The following is a 19,807-nucleotide window of genomic DNA, read 5'->3' on the forward strand; positions in this document are numbered from 1 at the left end:
AACTGGCAGGTTGTTCCAGACACCCACCACTCTTTGTGTAAAGACACATTTCCCGTCCTTAGCCCTATAGAGCTATAGATGAGGGCTCGGCTAGGAGTCATAATGGGGATGACTATCAGAGTGAGAGGGACACTGTAATTGTGTGCCCTTAATGAGTTTCTTTCCATCCATCCACTTTCTAATTCTATCCCAGCAGGTAACGGGCACAAGGCAGGGTACACCTTGGACGGGACGCCGATCCATCACAGGGCACACACACACACTTACACACATGCCAGTTTTCCCAGAAACCAAATAACCCACCAGCCTGTTTTAGGACTGTGGGAGGAAACCCATGTAAACACAGGGGGGGAACGTGCAAACTCCACCCAGACAGCACCCAGCAAGGCCAACCACTGCTGCTGAGTTTTTTTTACCTTGGGCGTGAATCCAGCAGGTCACGGGACAAGGGACACCGCTAACCGAACCGTGGGTCGAGGCCGACGCCGACTACAATCCCGTTCACACGTTTCAGCATCTGGAAGCCCATTTTAAAATGTGTCCCAACCAGCAAGCAAACATTTCATTTGGGAGCCGCGTGTACCCCCCCAGTCCTTGTTCTGAGCCACACGTAGGCCAGCAGCGTGTTGTTAACAACTTCCTGAATTCACAATGGCGCTTAGATACCACAAAACAGTATTGAAGGTGCGATATTTACCCATACAGTCTGTGGTCTGCATAGGAATGTAGATTGCGGTCAGACCTGTCGGTCGCGCTATTGGACTGTGTCGAACCCAAGGACACGTCGATTTCTCTGAAATGTAAACGCAAACTGTTTTCATGCGGTCCCCTGTGAAACATACCTGTTTATTTGTAGCAGGAGACTTTAATAGTAATAATAATTGCTTACACTTATATAGCGCCTTTCTGGACCCTCCGCTCAAAGCGCTTTCCAGGTCATGGGGATCCCCTCCACCCCCAGCAGTGTGAACCCCCACCTGGATGAGGCGCCAGTCCGCTCCCCACACCCCAGCTCTCAGTGGGGAGGAGAGCAGAGTGATGGAGCCAAATCAGAGCTTATTAGGAGGCCATGATGGGTAAAACCAGGGGGGAATTTGGCCAGGACACTGGGGTAACACCCTTACTCTTCTCGAGAAACGCCCTTGGATTTTTAATGAGCAGAGAGTCAGGACCTCGGTTTGACGTCTCATCCGAAGGACGGCGCCTGTTTACAGTCTAGTGTCCCCCGTCACTATACTGGGGCATTAGGACCCACACAGACCGCAGGGTGAGCGCCCCCTGCTGGCCCCACTAACACCTCTTCCAGCAGCAGCCTCAGCTTTCCCAGGAGTCTCCCCTCCAGGTACTGGCCAGGCTCCCACCTGCTGAGTCTCCAGTGGGGCTGCCAGTGGTGATATGGCTGCTGGCTATATCTGGACCAGATGGGGACTTCCCAACAGCTGTAGTAAAAATGCACCTCGTAATTTGTCATTTCTTTTTACGTTTTTGACTTAATGGGCTCCCAGACTGGAGCCGCACCTCTAAACTCGCAGGTGAACTGGGAAGCTTTAAAAAAAAAAGTAAATACGAACTTTAGTTGCAATCGGGTGTTTCTTGGTGCAGTGCGCCCTCTAGTGGAGGAGAGTCGGAACAGTTTTCCAGTTCGTACGATTCCGGAAGCTTGAATTTCTGCGGAATATATAACGCGTTTTTTTTTATTTTTTTCCTGAGGCTCTGCTGAAGGCCAGATTTTCCCCCCAGATTGATGGATTCATGAGTAAGGACGCTGTATATGTTCAATACCGGGGGGTGTAGTATCCGAAATCCACCGTCAGAAATGAGAGCTTATGGCTGACTAGACCACAATTTACACAATACTTCGCCAGGTATTGAAAAATCAGACGGGTTTGTAATTCAGATGCACTTTGGTTTCGCCGACAAACAAAAATACGTTTTCCACAGAACCCCAAAAAAAACTGCTCCTCAAAATTTCAGTAAACTAAACCCTGCGGCCCCCACAGACACGGTCAGAACCGTTACGCTTCAGTTTCCCTCCCGGTTTTTTTTGAACGCTCAAAACTTCGAGAATGTTCACGTCGAAGCGCGTCGCGGCGAGACGGGCCGTCTTAAAGGCATACGCGCTATTTACGCAAACAGGACACCGTGGCTTTCAAATGGTACGACACCGACATATTTAAGGGATTGTTTTTCCAGGACTATAACCACATTAAAACATCGCACGGCTCCTGTTATGTTCTCAAGGGCTGTCATGAATCACACAGCTTCTTAATGAGGAACGGACGCTTTATCAACACAGTGCGCTAAAACTCTTACTACATAACTCTGTAACTGCCCCTCAATCTACTACTCTCTCTCTCTCTATATATAAACTATTTACATATTCATGTACTGCATCATCTGTGAAGTACAACCTGTAAGGCTCACACTTTAATAATAATAATAATAATAATAATTGCTTACACTTATATAGCGCCTTTCTGGACCCTCCAGAGCTCAGAGCTCTTTACAGGTCATGGGGATCCCCCTCCACCCCCAGCAGTGTGTACCCCCACCTGGATGAGGCGCCAGTCCGCTCCCCACACCCCAGCTCTCAGTGGGGAGGAGAGCAGAGAGATGGAGCCAGTTCAGAGAGGGGGGTTATTAGGAGGCCATGATGGGTAAAGGCCAGGGGGGGAATTTGGCCAGGACACCGGGGTAACACCCCTACTCTTCTCGAGAAACACCCTGGGGTTTTTAATGACCACAGAGAGTCAGGACCTCGGTTTGACGTCTCATCCGAAGGACGGCGCCTGTTTACAGTCTAGTGTCCCCCGTCACTATACTGGGGCATCAGGACCCACACAGACCGCAGGGTGAGCGCCCCCTGCTGGCCCCACTGACACCTCTTCCAGCAGCAACCTCAGCTTTCCCAGGAGTCTCCCCTCCAGGTACTGGCCAGGCTCCCACCTGCTGAGTCTCCAGTGGGGCTGCCAGTTGTGAGTTGCAGGGTGATTCGGCTGCTGGCTATGATATGGCTTTTCCGTGGGCATCAAAGGCACATGGTGATCAAGACGATCAGCGGTCCAGCCTAGTGGTCCCGAGCCCTGGTCCTTCGGGAGCTCGGTGTCGGCTGGTTCTCCTTCCACCTGACTCCAACCCCTCCAGGGCTGACCGATGCCTTTGAAGGATGTGTGTGCCCATTCAGACTGTTGGTTTTCTCTTCTCTTCTGCGAGTCCAGCGCGACCCAGATGCACGACACCAGGGCACGATATCTCAAGCAGTTTGTCCCAGATCTCGCAACACATTGTGTCAGCAAGTGGCTGTACATATCGGTCCAAAACGATCCGATGGGTTTGAATCGATTTCGCAGTCCACAGATCGATTTCGCGGTCCACAGTCTTCGCGATTCACGTGCTACAGCACCAGGGCCCTCTTTGACTCTTCTGCCTCTGAGGTTTTGAGACAAATCTCCCGGGAAAAGACCGAAGAGATCTCGAGAGAGGTGCCTCGGTCACAGAACGAACGAGATGACTTTCCTTCATCCTGCGTCCGACAGGTATTAACAGAGACAGAACCTCATCCCTGTGCGGATTACGGATCTGCTCGGCTTGCACCCTTTCTGTAATTTCCACAGCGAAAGCATTTTCCTGGCTCAGCCCGAACGTTTCACTACCTATGCTCGGAAAATCGCTGCAGATGTACATAATTTGTGAGTGAGTCAGGTCCACTTGCCAGAGGGCGGACCAGAGAGTGCGCTACAGAGAGATGGATTATGAGGAGAATCTGGAATCGGGCCGGAAATCGCATTCATTTTGTTTTTGTTTTTTTAAAAAAAAACAAAGCTTGTCCCGTCTGAGCTTCTCTGGAGATCGGATCGCTATACACCCCCAGCTCCGCTCCGCTGCTGCCCGGTGCTGGAGTATCGCTGCTTCCAGACCCCCTCCCACTCACAAAAGAAGAAATCCAGTCATAAAAAGCTATTGCCCAGCCAGAACCAGAAAAAAAAAAACCTAGCGTCAAGGCAATAATGAAACCCATGTGTCTGAGAGAAATGTTTCCCACTGTATCATGGCGGAGTGACGTCAAATTCAAATCATTTCCTTGTGACGGAATGTTTGGACTGGGATGTTCTGCATTCTTCGGACGCGAAGGCATCTCGCGAGCAAGGGAGACACGGGCCTCTCTGTGAATGAAACATCCCGCTGTCGTTCAGGACGGTGCCGTAGAGTCCGCGACAAGCCAGCGGGGAAGATGTTATGTCACACGTTGGCGCGGTTGAAACTCTCTCAGGGAGACGCGAGGTCAGATCCGCCTGCGATTCGTACCACAGGGAGCACCGTCAGAAGGTTGAGGTTAGGGTTGAAGTAGGGCTGGGGTTTAGGTTGGGACACTTCTACAAAAACACATTTATACATACATTAATATTATTTTAAATACATGATTGAGATATTTATTGAAACTATGATAGATACTTTATTGATCCCCTGAGGGAAATTGCAGTTTAACACAGTCAACACAGCAACAGTGTAACAAATAATTAATAATTGCTATTATTATTATCATTGCTATAATAATAATTGCTTACACTTATATAGCGCTTTCCAGGTCCTGGGGATCCCCTCCACCCCCAGCAGTGTGTACCCCCACCTGGCTGAGGCGCCAGTCCGCTCCCCACACCCCAGCTCTCAGCGGGGAGGAGAGCAGAGTGATGGAGCCAGTTCAGAGAGGGGGGTTATTAGGAGGCCATGATGGGTAAAGGCCAGGGGGGAAATTTGGCCAGGACACTGGGGTAACACCCCTACTCTTCTCGAGAAACATCCTGGGATTTTTAATGACCACAGAGAGTCAGGACCTCGGTTTTACGTCTCATCCGAAGGACGGCTCCTGTTTACAGTCTAGTGTCCCCCGTCACTATACTGGGGCATCAGGACCCACACAGACCGCAGGGTGAGCGCCTCTGCTGGTCCCACTAACACCTCTTCCAGCAGCAGCCTCGGCTTTCCCAGGAGTCTCCCCTCCAGGTACTGGCCAGGCTCCCACCTGCTGAGTCTCCAGTGGGGCTGCCAGTGGGGAGCTGCAGAGTGATATGGAATGATACAATAATAATAATGCAACACATACAATACAATCAGAACAGTGAGAAGTGCACTTAGAAGACTTACTCGCAGTCCAGAACACACAAAGAACACACCAGAACAGAACAGTCCACAAAAAAGTCGTATCGCACAATCTGAATATAAATATAAATGTATTGCACAGGTCCCTGGCATCTACTGCACAAAAATGGTTGTAAACAGGAAAGAAAAAGAGCAGATGTATCAGTTTGCTGCTCAGTCCAGACACAGGTCCCTGTCAGTGTTGCCTCTGCCCAGACGCAAGGCGGAGGCGTTGTACAGTCTTGTGGCAGAAGGCCAGAATGACCTCCTGTAGCGCCCCCTGTCGCCCTGGGGATGGATCAGCCTATTGCTGAACCTGCTCTTCATTTCCACAAGCAGGTCACAGAGGGGCTGGGAGACGTTGTCCATTGATGGACCTCTAGTTTGGAATATATATTATAAAAGAATATATACTATACAAATCATTATATATGATAATTCCCTAAACCTTGAAGAATATGTATACTATGTAATAAATAGAAGTATTAGGATACATTTGTAGATATTACGAATACAGTATACCGATATATAAAATCACAAATATTTTATGCGTGTATTATTAGAAATGATTATATATCATATTGTATATCATGAATCACAAATGATCTCGGTTTAGGATTATTATAAAGGTATGGATAATGAATACATATATACAAATACATTTATATCTGCAGGTCCAGACAGATACAGCCGAAAAATTCCTGCTTCACTTTTGTCTGGATCCCAAATGTCTCCCACTCCTCGTGCGTGTGTGCAGGACTCGTCTCACACACACACACACTGTCCCGATCGGAAGCCCCTCCTCTTAAGGGGGGCTCCGGCCCCTCCTCGTTTGTCCTGAGTTTTGGCACCTGCCCCCTGTCCCAGCCCTTTCCCTACAGAAGCCAGATGCCCTCGCCATTCCTGGCTCAGCTCTGGAAGATGGACGCCTTGAAGCGTCCTGACCGTCTGGGTCCGGGGCTGGGAGCGCCTGGCCTCGTTATCCCGTTTTATATTCCCCCCGATCCTTCGCCGGATCCCGCTCCGGCTTTCAACTTCTGTCGTGTCTCTGTCATGGATGGATCACCCGGCTCTGGACTCTCCTGCCTACTCTGGATTTCCCCTTCGGAGTTGTTTACCTTGGATCACAGCCCCCCCCGAACACCAGCGCCCCGTCGACACGCCCCCCCCTGTTCGTCTACCAGCCCCGATCCCAGTCTCCTCCCCCACTGTGTTTGTCTCACTCCCCTCCGGATTCTGCATGTCGGCTGCATAGGGTCCTGAAAAACCGCTTCGTGACCCACACACTCCCAGACACCCCCCTCCTCGTTCCCATCCGTCCGAGGTCCGGAGCCAGTCCGGCCACATTCCCTCGTCTTCCCAAACTGCCAAACCGGGAGACCGGAGCTGCAGTCGGGGGGAGCCCCGATTCCTCTGACTGCCTTCTATGTGCTCGGTGCTTCTTCCAATTCTGGGGTCGCGGCGGGCGGCCTATCCCAGCAAGCAAGGGCGGGGTACACCGTGGGCAGGACGCCAGTCTGTCACAAGACACACACACACACTCACGCCAGGGCCGATTTACCCAGAAGCCAATTCGACTCCCGCCATGTCTTCGGACCGGGAGGCAAACACGAGGGCAACGTGCAAGCTCCACCCAGACAGGAACCGACTTCTGGTCAGTGACATAAAAAAAGGGCTCAAAAGCTCCAGACGTCTGCCATCAGGCGGGGGCAGCTCCAGAATCCCTCGCCCGTCACGGATCCTCTCCGCCCCCCCTCAGAAAAACACTGGAACCAAACCGACATCGGGAGTCATCACTGCACGCTAACCACATAAACACACACACACCACCGCCATCCAGACCCAGACACTTTCCAGAGCAAACAGCTCTACGCACTGTTTACACGCCTCGTGGGCTGTGGTGGTGAAGGCGCCAGATCCCACTGAACCGACAACAACCGGCGGCGCTTTTAAAAATCCCTTCATGTTTTTACAGGGCGACGCCTGTGAGTCATTTGTCAGCTGGGACAAAACGCTCATGTTCCCCACCAACTCTGAAACCCCCCCCCAGATTAAAGCCGTGCCACCCCGGAGAGGGTGGAAACTCTAGTGAGCCACTTCCTCCTGCCTTTAGACAACAACGTACATCGCGCTCCCTTCTCCCGCCACCCTTTGTGTAAAGCCCGGCCTCCTGCCCTCAGCCTTAACATAGAATGAAAAAGAAAGGTTCCACAGGAGAGGGGGTCTCTCAGTCCAGTTAGTAGATAGTAGCTCATCGATCCATCCAACTGCACATCTTTCTAGTTTTCACTTTATCCAGTACAGGGGCGCAGGGCAGCTGGAATCTATCCCAGAAGGCAGCAGGTGCATGGCAGGGTACGCCCTGGATGGGACACCAGTCTGTCACAGGACACACACTCACACCAGGGCCAGTTTTCCTAGAAGCCTCTTAACCCAGGGAAAAAACCCACTCACACACAAAGAGAACGTGTTGTGTGTTACCTTGTCACTAGTAAGAAGTATTTGTTTATCTCGGTGTGTGTGGTTTATTGCTCTTGTCATTGTAGCTGTGCCACAGAACACAGATCTCCATTGCCCCCCAGCGATACCGACTGTCCAGGTGTTCTTAAAATATCTTATGCAGTTTGGGAGTTGTGATTATTTATCGTAATTATTGATTATTCTGCTCAATCTATTCTCTGTCATTATAGTGACTCATGCCTATAGTGAATTGGGCAGACAGTTAGAATGACTGATTGATTGAGTGAATGAATGTTTAATTGATTGGTAGATTGAATGAATGCTTGCTTGCTTGTTTGATTGATCGATTGATTGAATGAATGAATGAATGAATGAATGTTTCATTGATTGGTAGATTGAATGAATGCTTGCTTGCTTGCCTGCTTGACTGGCAAAAATTAATTGCCAGTAGGACTGTAGGATCGATCGATCAATTGATTGGTTGATTGATCGATCGTTCGGTTGATCAGTCGGTTGGTTGATCAGTCGGTTGGTTGATTGATTGATTGGCTGGTTGGTTGATTGATCGAAAGTTCGGTTGATTGGTTGGTTGGTTAATCGATTGGCTGATTGATTGATTGACTGACTGATTGATTGATTGGTTGATTGATCGATTGATCGTTCGGTTGGTTGGTCGATCAGTTGGTTGGTTGATCGATTGACTGGCTGGTTGGTTGACTGATCGATAGTTCGGCTGATTGGTTGGTCGATCGTTTGGCTGATTGACTGACTGACTGATTGATTGGCTGATCGATTGCTCGGTTAATTGATTGCCTGACTGACTGGCTGATTGATCGATCGATCGACTGATTGATCCAGGCCCAGCTGTGCAGGGCACATCGTTCCCGGCCTGCACGTGTTCGAAGCAAACAGCAGCGTTCGCCAGCGAGTGCTCTGATCCTCCGGCTCCGGGCGGCTCAACCCCAGTTTGCAGGAGCCAGGCAGTGTGTGGTTTTCCCATGGGTGGGCACTGCAGGCCAGACTGCCCTCTGCCCTCCGCCACCTGCCTATCCCCAGCCCCCCGCCAAAACACAACACCGAGAGCCGCCTGTGAACCGACTCCAGCGCGGTGCAGTCATTTCCTTAGCGACTGAAAACAAACACTCTCACTTTCAGAAAGGAAATGACTCAAGCCTCTCTCTCTCTCTCTCTCTCCCCCCCCCTCACTCTCCCAGGTCTGAGTCGCCGGGCCCGGCTCTCTCCCGGTCTGCGTTTGCCATCAGGCTGCTCATCCAGACCACGGCGCGTTGTTAAAAGCTGTAAAAAAAACCCACTTCGGCTACAAGCCTGGAGGCGTCCCCCAGACTGTTCAGAACCCCGACAACAAAATGTGTGTGTGGCGGGGATTGCTCATCTGTCACTGCTCTGATCTCAGGCGTGCTGCTGCTTGAGAATTAAGGACCCAACACAGAGAAAAGCACAAGGGGGCGGGGGGGGCAGTCAGTTGCAAGTGGATTTTAATGATCAAATCGCGCTACAGTTCTTCTGGACCGGTGGCTCTGTTGCTGGGGATCTGCGCCTGGTTGCTGGTTCAAATCCCGCGGCCGGCAGAGGGATCCTACTCCGTGGGGCCCCTGAGTGAGGCCCTTAACACCCCAGCTGCTCCAGGGGCGCCGTATAAATGTGCTCTGACCCCCCAGCTTCTCTCTCCCTGTCTGTGTGTCTCCTGGAGAGCAAGCTGGGGTCTGTGAAAAGACGAATTCCTCATGCAAGACATTGTATAGGGCTGATAAAGCAACATCATCATTACAGTAGAAAGATTCCAGTGAGCCAGGTTTTTCGTTTCAGACACCTGCCACTCTCTGTGTAAAGAAACGCCCCCCCACACCAATTTCTGTTCAGAACGTGCCTGCTCTTTACAATCCATCCGTTTTCAACCACGCCTTCCGATTTAAGGTGGAGGGGTATCCCATCAAGCCTTGGTGCAAGGCAGGGTAGACCCTGGGCAGGACACCAGTCCATCACAGGACACACACAGACACACACTCACACACCCTGGACAGGACACCAGTCCATCACAGGACACACACAGACACACACTCACACATCCTGGACAGGACATCAGTCCATCACAGGACACACAGAGACACACACCCTGGACAGGACATCAGTCCATCACAGGACACACACACACACCCTGGACAGGACACCAGTCCATCACAGGGGACACACACACACACACACCCTGGGCAGGACACCAGTCCATCACAGGACACACAGACTCACACACCCTGGACAGGACACAAGGGTGTCCATCACAGGACACACACACATCCTGGACAGGACACCAGTCCATCACAGGACACACACACACACACCCTGGACAGGACACCAGTCCATCAGAGGAAACACACACACACTCACACACCCTGGACAGGACACCAGTCCATCACAGGCCACACACACACACTCACACACCCTGGACAGGACACCAGTCCATCACAGGCCACACACACACTCACACTCAGACACCCTGGACAGGACATCAGTCCATCACAGGACACACTCACACACTCTGGACAGGACGCAAGTCCATCACAGGACACACACACACTCAGACACCCTAGACAGGACATCAGTCCATCACAGGACACACACACACACACACACACACACACACTCAGACACCCTGGACAGGACACCAGTCCATCACAGGACACACACACACTCACACACCCTGGACAGGACATCAGTCCATCACAGGACACACACACACACACTCACACACCCTGGACAGGACACCAGTCCATCACAGGACACACACACTCACACACCCTGGACAGGACACCAGTCCATCACAGGACACACACACACCCTGGACAGGACACCAGTCCATCACAGGCCACACACACACACTCACACACCCTGGACAGGACACCAGTCCATCACAGGCCACACACACTCACACACCCTGAACAGGACACCAGTCCATCACAGGACACACACACACACACTCAGACACCCTGGACAGGACATCAGTCCATCACAGGACACACACACACTCAGAGACAGGACATCAGTCCATCACAGGACACACACACACACACTCAGACACCCTGGACAGGACACCAGTCCATCACAGGACACACACAAACTCACACACCCTGGACAGGACACCAGTCCATCACAGGGTCTCCAGCTCTGAGCCATCTTACTGCCCCCCTGCGGCAGAAACCGATAAAGATTAAAAATCCCCAGATGGGCTTGACAGTCTCCTGGTGGGCTGCAGTCCATCTCTTCCTTTATTTTTGTCTTGTCCTTAGAGGGAAATTATTAGAAAGACTGTTCTGTTCCCTTGAGTCCTTGAAAACTTGGGAACAAAAAAAGCTCCAACCCTCTGGAATGCTGGAAAAAAACAAAGAGAAAGGGGCTGGAATGTAAAAAAAAGAAAAAAAACCATGGAAAACACTGGAGAGCTGTTATTTGGAGAGCGGGCGAGGTATCTGGCAGGTCACTGCTCAGCGCAGAGAGCCGATCTGGGAAAGGCAGGGGGCTGGGGGCTTCATCGTCTCTCGGCAGTCAGCTGGGGAGGACCGAGGAGAGGTCAGCCAGCGGGGTTTTTTTTTACGCAAGAGAATCTCCCCTCTGTTACGAGCACGGACCGAGATCCGTGCCGGGTCTTGTAGCAGACCCTCTGCGACCCGGTAGGAGCTGGAGAAAACAGCAGGCGTGGTGAAAAGGAAACGCACGAGGGCTTTAATGGTGAAGGTTAAAATGTTTTTAACAGCCCTGCCACACCAACATAACTGATGGCCATGATGGGTAAAGGCCAGGGGGGAAATTTGGCCAGGACACCGGGGTAACACCCCTACTCTTCTCGAGAGACACCCTGGGGTTTTTAATGACCACAGAGAGTCAGGACCTCGGTTTGACGTCTCATCCGAAGGACGGCGCCTGTTTACAGTCTAGTGTCCCCCGTCACTATACTGGGGCATCAGGACCCACACAGACCGCAGGGTGAGCGCCCCCTGCTGGCCCCACTAACACCTCTTCCAGCAGCAGCCTCAGCTTTCCCAGGAGTCTCCCCCTCCAGGTACTGGCCAGGCTCCCACCTCCTGAGTCTCCAGTGGGGAGCTGCAGGGTGATATGGCTGCTGGCCTAAGACTGTCCCTCAGCAGTGACCGGGGTTCGAAACCAGGCGTTTTCTGGCGACAGCTCAAAAGCTCGCACACGCCACAGTCAACTTTCACTGCCCCACCTGGCAGATGCCCTGACCTGAATCGGCCTGAAGGCAAGGAAAAGAAGGGAGATCGGACAAGCTTCTCAGCCTTCAATTGTGTTACGCTAACCCCTTTCACCTGTTCGCAGAAAGGCACCTTTTCCTGCTATGGGTGACACCAATGTTGGGCCTATCCCAAACTCCTAGGGTACAAAAGCTGGACTATGACCAGGGTGGGACACCAGTGCAAGATGAGGCACCAATTTACCAGGACATGTCTTTCGCCTCCAGACAGGGGGGTAGAATCTGCGGTTGTGTCAGCCGAAAATCTGAAAATGACGTTTCACGCTAAGGCCGTTTCAAGACTGCGTTTTAGAGGTTCGTGGTTATCCACACGTAAGAAACGTATTTCAACCCCCCCCCGAATTGATCGATAACCGAATCATTCGAGTGAGTCGTAGTAAGAATCCCAAGAGGAAGGCGAAATATAGGAATGAATGAGGCCGGCATCTCGGTCAACCAAGTGGGGAAACAGGAGTTTTCTGGAACAATCTTCGCTCCTCCGAGCGCCAAACACCCCCGTCCCCCGTCCTGTGGAGCCATCGCGCTCCGAAAACTTTTATCTATAAGCGGACTTCAACAGTGCCTCCTCAACTACACGAATCAGGGGGTAACTCGGTCCAACCTGAGGCGGCGTACGACCCCCCCAGTCTGTGGGGTTTTATAAAAGTGCGTCACGACGAGACGCGAGCTGACTTAGCCGGCAAGGCCGTCGCGTCTCCCCCCCGGCGAAAAGTTTACCCTCCCCTCGGTGTTGGGACGCCGGCACGACTGAAAGGAAAAGGGCTCCTGGCAGGGAGTGACATGTCCAGCTGTATCATTATCGCTCCCTGTAGGAGAGAGAGAGAGAGAGAGAGAGAGAGAGAGAGGGAGGACCAGGGCAGTGTGTGGGGAGAGAGAGAGAGAGCAACAACGGAGCCACTTCAGCCGAGCTACCGCTGCCTGGCCCCCGGCCAGGGGGTACGGTTCTCCGCGAAGGATTGGCTCGTCTTTCCCTCTCTCTCCCTCCTCCCTCCCTCTCCCTCTCTCTCTCTCTCTCACTCTCACTCTTCGTTTTTCTCCGGCTCCCAGAGATACGCACATAACACACCAGGCAGACAACACCCCCGGGCTAAGAGGCCAACTCAAAAAACAGCCGAGACGGGATTCCGCAACAGCCGGGGAGGAAAACTTCCCCGCTTGTCTGCCTGAGGGCTGTCATTTCTCCCGGTTCGTGGTGTTTATTTTCCCTGAGAGGCGCGGAGGAGGAGGAGGGGAGACGGCACAAGTTTTTTTTTTCTTCACTTACTTGCTGAAGTTCGGACCGGACCGGACCCGACCCGACCCGTCGCACGGCGCTATGCGGACGGACCGCCGGGCGCGGACGGTCCCGTTGCCCCTCCGTCTGGCGTGAAGGAGCCGCCGCCGAGCTTGAGGGGAGAGGGGAGGCGGGTTGGTTTTGGCAGGAGCCGGTGTTTGGACGGGCGGAGAGTTTCCGCGGCAGGCAGCCTCCCCGAACCGAGCTTGGGTGGTGCGGGGAGCCCGAGGCTGGCTTGAGAAGGGACCGTAAGAGAGAGGAGAGGCCGTCGTACGGCTCTCTTTCCGGCGAGGCTCCCTCCTCCTCCCCCCCCCGATCTCACCCCGCATCGGCGGGCCGAGGATGCCAGCATGAGCCCCCGTCTCCTCCTCCTCCTCCTCCTGTGGCTGGTCGTGCAGCGCCTGGGGCGGGCGGCCGAGCGCCCCTCGGCCCGGGAGCGCTTCAAGGTGGTCATCGCGCCGCTCATCTGCAAGCGGACCTGCCTGAAGGGCCAGTGCCAGGACACCTGCGAGCAGGGCAGCAACACCACGCTCATCGGCGAGAACGGCCAGTCCGCCGACACGCTCACCGGCAACGGCTTCAGAGTGGGTGAGTGAGCCGGCGGCGCGCTGTCACGGTGGCCGCTGATAAGAGCGCCAACGAGAGAGTGCAAAAGTTGTACAGTACAGTATCACCGCTACCAGACTGAAACCACTGCTTCTGCTGATTAAACTGTCCTCTCCATACGTGCTGAAGGGCTGTTTGTTCGTATCTCACTCTCCTCTGGCAACTGTACTCAGAATTGGGAACGAGTAGGTTGATTCCAGGCTGAGAAGAGAGAAAACAACGTTTCGGCTGTGGAGCCTTCTTCTAGTGTGGGAAAGACAGGGCAGGTGTTCAGAATTATTCTTGAGGTGTTTTCGTCTTGCTGTTAATGGGAGCACACCCAAGAAAGTGCAAATGATCGCGCTGGTCCAGTACAGTATCACCGCTACCAGACTGAAACCACTGCTTCTGCCAATTAAACTGTCCCCTCCATACGTGCTGAAGGGCTGTTTGTTCGTATCTCACTCTCCTCTGGCAGCTGTACTCAGAATTGGGAACAAGTAGGTTGATTCCAGGCTGAGAAGAGAGAAAACACGATGTTTCGGCTGTGGAGCCTTGTTTTGGTGAGGGAAAGACAAGGCAGGTGTTCAGAATTATTCTTGAGCTGTTTTCGTCTAGCTGTTAATGGGAGCACACCCAAGAAAGTGCAAATAATCGCGCTGGTCAAGTACAGTACCACCGCTATCAGACTGAAACCACTGCTTCTGCCGATTAAACTGTCCTCTCCATACGTGCTGACGGGCTGTTTGTTCGTATCTCACTCTCCTCTGGCAACTGTACTCAGAATTGGGAACAAGTAGGCTGATTCCAGGCTGAGAAGAGAGAAAACACGACGTTTCGGCTGTGGAGCCTTCTTCTGGTGAGGGAAAGACAGGGCAGGTGTTCAGAATTATTCTCGTTGTTAATGGGAGCACACCCAAGGAGGTGCAAATGATCGCGCTTGTACAGTACTGTATCACCGCTACCAGACTGAAACCACTGCGTCTGCCGATTAAACTGTCCTCTCCATACATGCTGACGGGCTACATGTTCGTATCTCACTCTCCTCTGGCAGAATAATTCTGGTTTTTCTTAATGGGAGCGCCCCAAAGCGTCCTGGTTAATAATACCCACTGCCGCACCAACGCCACCGCGAAACTGATAAGTCTTCTCCTTTAGAGTCGGGGATAATACTTCCCTGATGTCTCACTCTGGTGTGGCAACTGCATTTTCTTCTTGTTAATTGCAAAGTGCAATTTAACATGCCCCCGCTGCTGAATAGAACCGGTCTCTCCGTAGGTGCCGAGATCCTATTTCAAGTTCAGGTTTGTTGTCGTTAAACTCATATACAGGTATATCCCCACCTCGCAACCTTCGAATTCTCCTCTCCTTGCTGTCCCCCCCAAGCCCTGTCTACATTGTAGGGGTGACAGGGCCTTCTCCTGTTATGCCCCAGAGCTCTGGAACTCTCTCCCCAAGGATATCAAAGAGTCACCTTCTCTAAACTGCTTCAAATCCAGACTCAAAACCCTCTTCTTTACTGAACTGGTTCCATTCTTCAACCCTCTGTTTTAGTACCACCATCCACGCTCTCCTCTGTGTATTGTCATTGTGTTTTATCTGGTGTGTTCTTCTTATTTATTGTTGTTGTCATCCTGTAAAGAGCTGTGAGGAGCCACCTTTAAAGGCGCTATATAAAATAGTTTATTATTATAGTATAAGGTATAACGCAATGCTATTTAGCTAGCTCTCAGACGATAAGTGGTACAAAAACAACAACAATACAATTGTATAATAACAGGCAGTGTGTGAAACAACAGCAGGTAATGTGCGAAACAACATCAGATGTGCAAAAACACGTATCAACAGGATGAGATATAATAGAAAAATTATGGAGAGTGAGCTTCTTGATGTGTGAGGTGGAGGTAGATTTCAGTGTGTGTTTGAGTTTTCTTGTAAGAGAGAAGGCACTGTGAGGGTTCAGATCGTAGGCGAGAGAGGCTGGGAGTTTAACAGTTTGATAGTGCAGGGGTCGAAACTGTCTCCGAGTCTGGTAGTCCGGGCCCGAATGCTCTGGGACCGTGTTCCGTAGGGTAGAGGGTCAAACAGTCTGTAGCTGGGGTGTGTGCGGTCTTTGATGATGCTTAGAGCTTTCCTCAGACACCGTATTTCGGACCATCTCTTGTTTGGAAATTGGTTTCATGATTATTCTTGTTTCTGATTATAAGTAATGGTCAAGGGCTCAAAGATTTGCCACCCCAACGCAACTTCTCCTAATAGCATCGTCCTCTCCAGAGGCGCCGAGATCATAGCATATGAGCGATCAGTGCCAGCAGCCCTGTCACCCTGCAGCTCACCACTGGCACCCCCCACTGGAGACTCAGCAGGTGGGAGCCTGGCCAGTACCTGGTGGGGAGACTCCTGGGAAAGCTGAGGCTGCTGCTGGAAGAGGTGTTAGTGGGGCCAGCAGGGGGCGCTCACCCTGCGGTCTGTGTGGGTCCTGATGCCCCAGTATAGTGACGGGGGACACTAGACTGTAAACAGGCGCCGTCCTTCGGATGAGACGTAAAACCGAGGTCCTGACTCTCCGTGGTCATTAAAAACCCCAGGGTGTTTCTCGAGAAGAGTAGGGGTGTTACCCCAGTGTCCTGGCCAAATTCCCCCCCTGGCCTTTACCCATCATGGCCTCCTAATAACCCCCCTCTCTGAACTGGCTCCCTCACTCTGCTCTCCTCCCCACTGAGAGCTGGGATGTGGGGAGCGGACTGGCACCTCATCCAGGTGGGGGGTTCACACTGGTGGGGGTGGAGGGGATCCCCAGGACCTGTACAGAGCTCCGAGTGGAGGGTCCAGAAAGGCGCTATAGAAGTGTAAGCAATAATATGTCTCACCCTCGTTTGACACCTGTACTCATAATTATTGTCGTTTATCCTTGTTCATCAGAGCGCGTATATCACCACTACCACACCACTGCAACTGAGAAGGAGGATAGAAAAGTGTAGCCCCCACCTCATGTGAGCCGGGATTCAGGACGATTCTCGATATCTCCCTCTCGTTTGGGAAGCTGGCGTTTGCCATCACTCATCTTCATCTTCAAGGGGAATGAAATTCAGAAATAAATCGCTTTGCTGAGAACGGTTCTTGCGCCAGTTTATGGGGGGGGCGCCGTGCAAGAGACTCCGATGTGTCGAGAAAACGCGTCCCGTTTCCCAGCGTGGGGGCGGAAAAAGCCACGGGCCACGAGTGGGGATTCTCGCAGCCCACTCCGCCGGAGGAAACACGGGTGGGTTTCAGTGAACAGATCCGAGCCGATCTCGGTGTTGAATGACGAGCTATTTTTATTTTCACGGATCAAGCCCGATAAATCGCCAAATGGAAAACGTCCCCTTAAGGAACAAGTGAAAGGTTTATTCCATGGCTGAAAAGAGAGAAGAGAGAACACACCGCGTTTCGGCCGGGTGACACCTTGAAGAAGGCTCCATGGCCGAAACGTTGCGTTTTCTGTCTTCTCTTTTCAGCAGGGAATAAACCTATTACTTGCTCCTTTGCAGCCTACGCCTGCTGACGCAGCTACTCACCTGAACTTTACATTAATGCATATAGACACACCTAAAACACTATATTAAAGCGCTATATTAAAGGGACTCGAACCCGGGTCTCCGGCGTCACCCCCAGGGAAGGGCGGTGACGTCACCGCGCTGGTAAGCCGGCTCTTACCACCTGCAGTAGTGTCAAAGGGGTTTATTTAGATTGAAGGATCTTGATATTTCATTGTACCGTTCAATCGAAAATTTGGACAAAGAGCATTTATTTACAGTCAATTTATAAATCATTCTGGGTAAATTTCACATCCAGAAATCAAAAGGGTCTAATAATACTCCCCTTTCTAGTACTTCTGAGTTGGAGCTGAGACGCTTTTTAAATTCTATTAAAAATTGATCAATAATAACGCCAGGAAAACATATATGTAAAAAATACAATTTGATCACATAATTTACTTCATTACCTCTGGGAGGTTAAATGGTTTCTGTTTGTGTTTTTTCTCTTGTACCTGTTTTTGATCCTCGGGTTGTAGTTGTATTTGTAAATTCTTCAGACGTTTAATATTTTTGTATTATTAAAAAAAAGTGTATTACGCACGAACACATCGAGTTTAGACGCGGCAACAGTGACGCGACGAAGGTTTCTCCTGTTCGGGGAGGGCAGTTTTTTTTTCCCGAGGCACTGGCGATCACAGGACCGAGGTGCTCCCCTTCCCCGGGGAACTGCGATTCTTGAGCTCCAGTCCTCCACGGTTTTCCACAGGTTTTCCCGCTCCCTCCTTCCCTCCGACCCGTCACGTCGGTGGCGCCGGTATATCCCGCGGCTCTGAGCCGGGGCGTGTGCGCGCTTTTCAGGGTCGGGCGGGCGGCGGTGCGGCGGCGCGGAATATAATTGTTTTCTGACTTCACAGCCCGTGTTAATTGGGGAGGGGAGTTTCCACTGCGGTCGCTAGCGGCCAGACCCTGTTTGGCGCTGAGGATTTACAACAGGGAAAAAAAGTGCCGCTTTGGGGCGGGAGGGTATCGTGCCCTGACGTCATCACCGCCCAGCCGGCGGTGGGTCTTGCGTTCTTACGTCACGGTTTGACAGCGGTGTGAGAATGTGTGAGAGAGCGAGGGTGTGTGTGTGAAAGAGAGAGTGAGAGAGAGCGTGAGTGTGTGTGTGTGAGAGAGTCCTGACTCTCTGTGGTCATTAGAAAGGTATCAGAAGAAAGGTTCCGATAAGGAGAGGCACTTCCGGTCATGTCTGGTTGCTAGTAGTATTTGTCTCCTGTGGGCCTCGTCTCACTGTTTCTTGAAGCTTGTTCCAGACCCCCACCACCCTTTGTGTACAGACATACCTCCCTTTTTCCCCGCCCTCGCCACACTACCCGCAGTTTTGCCCCTGAGATGGTGTGGGACTAATAACGTTGGTGTTAATAACCTCTCAGCTGTTTGAATACTTCAGTCCAGCGTCCTCATTATCTCTTGCGCTCAAGACTGAAGAGATTCAGTTCCTCTTAATCCGCGTCGGGCCCTCCTTTCAGACTTGGATTTCTTCCGGTTGCTTTGTTCTTTGCGCCGTTTCTGGGGCAGTGATGTGTGGTGACCTGGAATAGTCCCCAGCATTGTAACTCGGGTCAGACTGGTTCGTTTGAACGATATTCCGATCCGTCTGTTTTCTAACAACGTCCTTGCGGGGCGCAAAGACGGACACACACCCACTCGCACCAGGGCCAGTTCACCCACCTTTGTTCACAGTCTTTGGACTGTGGGAGGGAAACGAAGCTTTTAGTGGAATCCCAAGACACCTGGGGGGGAGAACATGCAAACTCCACCCAGACAGCACCCCAAGTCTGGAACTGAACCATGCTGCCTAGAACCCTAGTATTTTGCTATGCAATCCCCCCATACCAACGCCCATTCGGCCTTCATTTTCATCCAAGCTCATCTTTTTCCTCTTTCCAGGCTGAAATCTGAATCTCTCTCTAGATCTCCTTTGAAACGTTCATTTCGTCCAGCGGCTGGGTAAATTTGTTTTCAGTCTCCCTCCTGGCCGTGCCTCAGAATCCAAGCATGACTGTGGTTTCACGGCCCTGGACACCTTCCAGGTCAGCAGGCTGCAGTTCTCCACTCGAACGACCCACACCCTGACCGCCGTAATCCTGCGAGGTGAGAAATGATCCGTTTCTCCTCGTGACCTCACCTAGTCTGGATCCAACCCGCGCACATAATGTGTTTTCCTGACGGTGGAATTCATCTCTCCAACTCCGTCTTTATTCTGCATTCCTCTCGGCTGTTCAGCTGAGCTACACCGTGCATGAAAGCATAGGAGCACGGAAGGTGGGGAGGAGAGCAGAGTGATGGAGCCAGTTCAGAGAGGGGGGTTATTAGGAGGCCATGATGGGTAAAGGCCAGGGGGGGAATTTGGCCAGGACACCGGGGTAACACCCCTACTCTTCTCGAGAAACGCCCTGGGATTTTTAATGACCACAGAGAGTCAGGACCTCGGTTTGACGTCTCATCTGAAGGACGGCATCTGTTTACAGTCTGGTTTCCCCGTCACTATAC

At 51.9% G+C, this 19,807-nt stretch overlaps 1 protein-coding gene across 7 annotated transcripts in view; it reads left to right on the plus strand.

Annotated features, from left to right (window-relative positions):
* The first annotated feature begins 12,747 nt into the window (after window positions 1-12,747).
* ltbp3 (latent transforming growth factor beta binding protein 3) overlaps window positions 12,748-19,807 on the plus strand; it is a 104,329-nt gene continuing 97,269 nt past the window's right edge. For 6 of the 7 annotated variants that reach the window (XM_088608530.1, XM_088608534.1, XM_088608536.1 and 3 more), the window contains exon 1: window positions 12,749-13,739. In XM_088608530.1, coding sequence (XP_088464656.1) covers window positions 13,502-13,739 — 238 coding nt within the window. In that variant the 5' untranslated portion in view covers window positions 12,749-13,501. Of the gene's footprint in view, window positions 13,740-19,807 lie in introns of all 7 variants that reach the window. The other variant, XM_088608531.1, reaches the window with a different exon arrangement.

The sequence above is a fragment of the Lepisosteus platostomus genome, chromosome 16 (assembly GCF_059453375.1).
Source record: "Lepisosteus platostomus isolate fLepPlt1 chromosome 16, fLepPlt1.hap1, whole genome shotgun sequence".
NCBI classification, from domain to species: Eukaryota; Metazoa; Chordata; class Actinopteri; order Semionotiformes; family Lepisosteidae; genus Lepisosteus; species Lepisosteus platostomus.